The following is a 6,060-nucleotide window of genomic DNA, read 5'->3' on the forward strand; positions in this document are numbered from 1 at the left end:
TATTGCAATATGCATCATTTATTTTGCTGCCAAATACATCTGCAAATTGTGTTTGTTCTACTTTACCCCTGGGGAACTTGGGTCAATACTGTTATCCGTTTCTGTGATTTAGTGCACTGGTTTTCAAACTTTTCCTCACCCCTCCCTAACAGGCCACAATTTGAGGATATCTGAACAGGAGCACAGGTGAAAAAATAAGCCGATTAGTAAACATGGTTATTTTATCTGGACTGTTTGGGAAGCCTAAGGACAGTTTTCCTCCACCTCGCCCTAGCCTTGTCTCTCTAGTCATTTGCTCTCTTAAAAGGGGCAGTAAACTTACAAACTAATGGTTATATCATTCTGTACATAGTGCAGAATTATATAACATTAGCTTACCGGCAGATTTATACATTAAAGTATTGCAGATAAATTTTATGTAAAAGCTACCTTTTCCAGAACGCAGCTCCTTGCTCTACTGAGCGGGTCTGGTTTTTTCCACATAGCATAGCGGCAACACTGTCTAGTCACAGTGTGCCCGGTCGCGCCATTAAAATGAATGTAGCTCGCTCCCGCTCTGGTCTATTAACAGGAGCAAGCTATACTCATTTTAATGGCGCGACCGGGCACACTGTGACTAGACAGTGTTGCCGCGATGCGCCGTGGAAAAACCAGAGCAAGGAGCAGCGTTCTGGAAAAGGGACCTTTTACATAAAATGTATCTGCAATACTTTAATGTATAAATCTGCCGGTAAGCATATTATATATAGCTCTGCATTATGTGCAGAATTTTATAACGTTAGTTTGTAAGTTTCCTGCCTCTTTAAGGTGGATTATCAGTTTTGCTAGAAATCATGAAAAGAACGCATTTTTTGTTATAACAGTGGGCATACTAGATTTAGGTGTGAACATTGTGTGTATATAATATACATATGTATATTTAGCTATTAGATGAAGTTTAAATACCTGAAGAGAATAATAAATTATTATTAAGATGAATAAGTGCTAAACCACCTTAAGGAGCCATAAGAGGGTAGGGCTACCCCAATCTCTTTTTTGAAAAGGTACATAATACTCATATGCTAAATCACAAGAAAGTGATGCAGAATAACTGTAAAAAAGCTGATATGCAAATATCACCTGAACATCTCACAGAAGAAACACTTTAACTATAAATATAACCCATTTGCAGGGGTTAAATGGATAGACAAAACAAAAACAGTTTAAAGTGATGGTAAACCTTAACTAATCAAATGCCATATATTTAATCTTTGTCATTAAAAAAAGTATATGTGCACTTTTTCTGTTTTTAATCCATCTGCTAAAGGGTTAAATTAGTGCATATAGTAATGTTTCTATTGCAATGTTATGCCGGCCCACTTGGATTAACTTTTTTTTTTTTAAATGACAATTCTAGTGAACATCCAATCAGCGTGTGTGTCATTTGACGTTCTTGAAGTCCAGCTCCTTTGAAGCCCTTAGAAAGAAAAATATGTAGAGAATGGATTTGACTGCTCTATACATCACAGCCAAGGCAAAAGAGGAAATGAAGGAGGGCGGAGGAACAGACAATACCAATTAGGATTATAAATCTTTTATTATAAATTATTTATACACTTTAAAAAATAAAATGATTATGTGGTTTTACTTGCAAACTGAAATTTGCCATCACTTTAATAAAACTAACAAAATTGACACAAGAATGTTAAAGAGCCATAATGGTTGAAAAAAGTACATGCTCTAATGTGATTTTAAGACTACCCTGCGCTTCTGTGTGTTTCATCACTGCAAAGGGGAATTGGAAGATGTGGAACTACAGGGAGTGCAGAATTATTAAGCAAGTTGTATTTTTGAGGATTAATTTTATTATTGAACAACAACCATGTTCTCAATGAACCCAAAAAACTCATTAATATCAAAGCTGAATAGTTTTGGAAGTAGTTTTTAGTTATAGCTATTTTAGGGGGATATCTGTGTGTGCAGGTGACTATTACTGTGCATAATTATTAGGCAACTTAACAAAAAACAAATATATACCCATTTCAATTATTTATTTTTACCAGTGAAACCAATATAACATCTCAACATTCCCAAATATACATTTCTGATATTCAAAAACAAAACAAAAACAAATCAGTGACCAATATAGCCATCTTTCTTTGCAAGGACACTCAAAAGCCTGCCATCCATGGATTCTGTCAGTGTTTTGATCTGTTCACCATCAACATTGCGTGCAGCAGCAACCACAGCCTCCCAGACACTGTTCAGAGAGGTGTACTGTTTTCCCTCCTTGTAAATCTCACATTTGATGATGGACCACAGGTTCTCAATGGGGTTCAGATCAGGTGAACAAGGAGGCCATGTCATTAGATTTTCTTCTTTTATACCCTTTCATGCCAGCCACGCTGTGGAGTACTTGGACGCGTGTGATGGAGCATTGTCCTGCAAGAAAATCATGTTTTTCTTGAAGGATGCAGACTTCTTCCTGTACCACTGCTTGAAGAAGGCGTCTTCCAGAAACTGGCAGTAGGACTGGGAGTTGAGCTTGACTCCATCCTCAACCCGAAAAGGCCCCACAAGCTCATCTTTGATGATACCAGCCCAAACCAGTACTCCACCTCCACCTTGCTGGCGTCTGAGTCGGACTGGAGCTCTCTGCCCTTTACCAATCCAGCCACGGGCCCATCCATCTGGCCCATCAAGACTCACTCTCATCTCATCAGTCCATAAAACCTTAGAAAAATCAGTCTTGAGATATTTCTTGGCCCAGTCTTGACGTTTCAGCTTGTGTGTCTTGTTCAGTGGTGGTCGTCTTTCAGCCTTTCTTACCTTGGCCATGTCTCTGAGTATTGCACACCTTGTGCTTTTGGGCACTCCAGTGATGTTGCAGCTCTGAAATATGGCCAAACTGGTGGCAAGTGGCATCTTGGCAGCTGCACGCTTGACTTTTCTCAGTTCAAGGGCAGTTATTTTGCGCCTTGGTTTTTACACACGCTTCTTGAGACCCTGTTGACTATTTTGAATGAAACGCTTGATTGTTCGATGATCACGCTTCAGAAGCTTTGCAATTTTAAGAGTGCTGCATCCCTCTGCAAGATATCTCACTATTTTTGACTTTTCTGAGCCTGTCAAGTCCTTCTTTTGACCCATTTTGCCAAAGGAAAGGAAGTTGCCTAATAATTATGCACACCTGATATAGGGTGTTGATGTCATTAGACCACACCCCTTCTCATTACAGAGATGCACATCACCTAATATGCTTAATTGGTAGTAGGCTTTCGAGCCTATACAGCTTGGAGTAAGACAACATACATAAAGAGGATGATGTGGTGAAAATACTCATTTGCCTAATAACTCTGCACTCCCTGTAGTGCTGCTTCTTAAATCACATCTAAATCGTGTGACTAGCCAATCAGCAGCGGGATATGCTCAAGATCTGCAGTGCTCTGTGGGCCCAGAGAGGCACTTTCTGGGGTTAAACACACAATAGTGTTAGGTCGATAGTCTTCAAATTTCCCGCATGGCTATTGACTAAGAGGTGGAAATGTCACCTCTCAGCCAAATAGCGCTCTGTCGGGGGCTGCTTTAGCAGCTCAGAGCAGCGAACGCTTGGAACAAATAAAGGAGCTTTCAGCATGAAGTATTTATACTTAACGAAAGTCCCCTTTATTTGTTCCAATGGTAAATCCTAGTGTTTCACAAACGTTAGGATTTACCATCACTTTACTAAAGCAACTTTGTAATATATTTTCACTACTTATTTAGCCCCATTATCATATTAAAGGGCCATAATAATGAAAAATATAATGCTCCATTTCATTTGAACACAATGTTTTAACACTAGCGAACCCAAACTCTCTGTTTAACCCCTGAAAATGTTAAAGTGCTTCTGACCCAATCAGTGTTGTGTGGCTCCCAAGTTGTACTGTAACTATGTATTTAACCATATTTCGAGAGTTAAATGCAGAGCTGGGGCGTCACTCATGTTAAAATTACATCTCTAACAAATATGAGCATGTCATTGTTTCATTATTTCGGTCTGAAAATTGTAAAATGATCAATCTACCCTGCTGATTTATCAAAGCTAATCCCGCTTCATTTATCTCCCTATTTGACTTTAACAGACCACAAATGCAGAACAATTTACTGTATACTAATATAATGACAGTGGCTAGCATTGTCAGCTACAGACTCAAGCTCCAAATAAGGCAAGTGGTGGGAGGACTTTGGCTCTTGCAAACACAATGTTAAAGGGACACTGTACCCAAATTTTTTATTTTGTGATTCAGCTAGAGCATGCAATTTTACGCAACTTTCTAATTTACTCCTATTATCAATTGTTCTTCGTTCTCTTTCTATCTTTATTTGAAAAGCAATAATGTAAGTTTAGAATCCGGCCCATTTTTGGTTCACAACCTGGGTTGTGCTTGCTGATTGGTGGTTAAATGCATTTAATATTTAAAAAGTGCTGTCCAGGGTATGAACCAAAAATTGCCTGGCTCCTTAACTTAGATACATTATTTTTCAAATAAAGATAGCAAGAGAACGAAGAAAAAGAATAACAGGAGTAAATTAGAAAGTTGCTTATTGCATGCTCTATCTGAATTAGTATCCCTTTAAGCAGACTATCTTCAGAAAAAAAAAAACTCTACTGAGCTGTGGCACGAATCTTACTTGAAAAAAAAAAAAAAAACACTGACATTCATAAAATGTAAAAAAATAATCTTCCTATTCATTAGGATCATACAACAATTTACTACACTTCACTATCCCAAGTAGTACGTGTGACCGTGCTGCAGTCCTTGCTTAACGTATACAGCTTATCCAAAGTCCACTAGTACTTTCAGCGTCTGTTTATATAAAATGTACATATCAGAAATGCTGCATGTACACTCAGTACATGATAAAGGTCTGCACTGCATCATACACAAAACACAGACTGCACTCACCACCACGTGGGCTCCTGCCAGTTTCAGGGGGCTTGGGCTGATCAGAGGAGACACCATGTAGAGAAGCAGCACGAAGGCCACTAAAAAGGCAGCGGCCAGCAGCAGCATGACCGATTGAATGAAGGCGTCCAGCCTGAGGGAGGAAAGTGGCACAAGGAGGTGAAATGGCAACTCTTAGACAGTGCAAGGGGATGGGCTGAAAGAGGAGATCACAGACTGGTTGCAGCACACAGGGCAAAGAGCAGGACAAATAGTGAGTGAACTAAGGTGTATGTGACACCCCAAGGTAGGGAAGTTCAGTCAGACTGCTGAAAGGGCAGGGCCGTGAACTGATCGGGCACAATACTAGCAGCTCACAGCCGTAACAGCTGCTCCTCAGTGCACATGACACCAGTACTTGTGCCTGCTGGAGTCCCTAGGCTACACTGCACTGACAGCATATGATTATGGAGCTGTGTCCTCTCTCAGGCACCTCCTCCTTGGGCTGCTCTTCCTGTTTACATCCACTTTCTGTCTCAGACTAGAGGGTTCTAATCCTGCAAAACGTGTTAGAGAAACCGAGCTCGCCATCTAACTGCAGCACAACGCAATACAGCTTTCATGCTAAATGTCAATTTGCCTTTGAATTTCCAATGTTCCATAGTGTTTCTGATATGTACACAAATAAAAACGTTTTGTTAATCCTAATTCTTTTAAAAGTATGCCATATGGGTCAATTTGTATAGATTTCACGCAGTAACAAACTCAATTATATTTATATATGATTATATGGGATCTATTTAATCACAAAGATGTAATTTCTGAGCTAACACGTCAATCAAGCTAGTGCATAGAGGGTACCGTGCAATTGAGCTCCAATTTGAGTGCGGAGATCGGCACCAGGCACGTATACATAAATAAAAAAGAAAATATTGTATTGTCATTATGCAGTATTCCAAATTACAGTAATTTATTCTTGCAAAGATGGGTTTTGGCAGGCATGGCAGTACTTTAGGGGGTGTTAAAAATAATTAATTTATAGATTTAGGTAAAGTAAACAAAAGTACTTAAATATTTATTTCAGATAATTTTTTTTAATAGCATCAGGCAATTCACCTGAAAGATTGTTTTAGTTCTCAAACCAATCTGATTT

The 6,060-nt window shown here is 39.1% G+C and overlaps 1 protein-coding gene across 1 annotated transcript in view; it reads right to left on the reverse strand.

Moving 5' to 3' along the window:
• Positions 1-5,406, reverse strand: part of KDSR (3-ketodihydrosphingosine reductase) — a gene marked incomplete in the record, with an annotated part of 318,051 nt that extends 312,645 nt beyond the window's left edge. Inside the window, 1 exon segment of the mRNA XM_053714642.1 lies at positions 4,929-5,406. Coding sequence (XP_053570617.1) covers positions 4,929-5,036 — 108 coding nt within the window.
• Between the last annotated feature and the right edge of the window lie 654 nt (positions 5,407-6,060).

The sequence above is a fragment of the Bombina bombina genome, chromosome 5 (genome assembly GCF_027579735.1).
Source record: "Bombina bombina isolate aBomBom1 chromosome 5, aBomBom1.pri, whole genome shotgun sequence".
In the NCBI taxonomy this organism is placed as follows: Eukaryota; Metazoa; Chordata; class Amphibia; order Anura; family Bombinatoridae; genus Bombina; species Bombina bombina.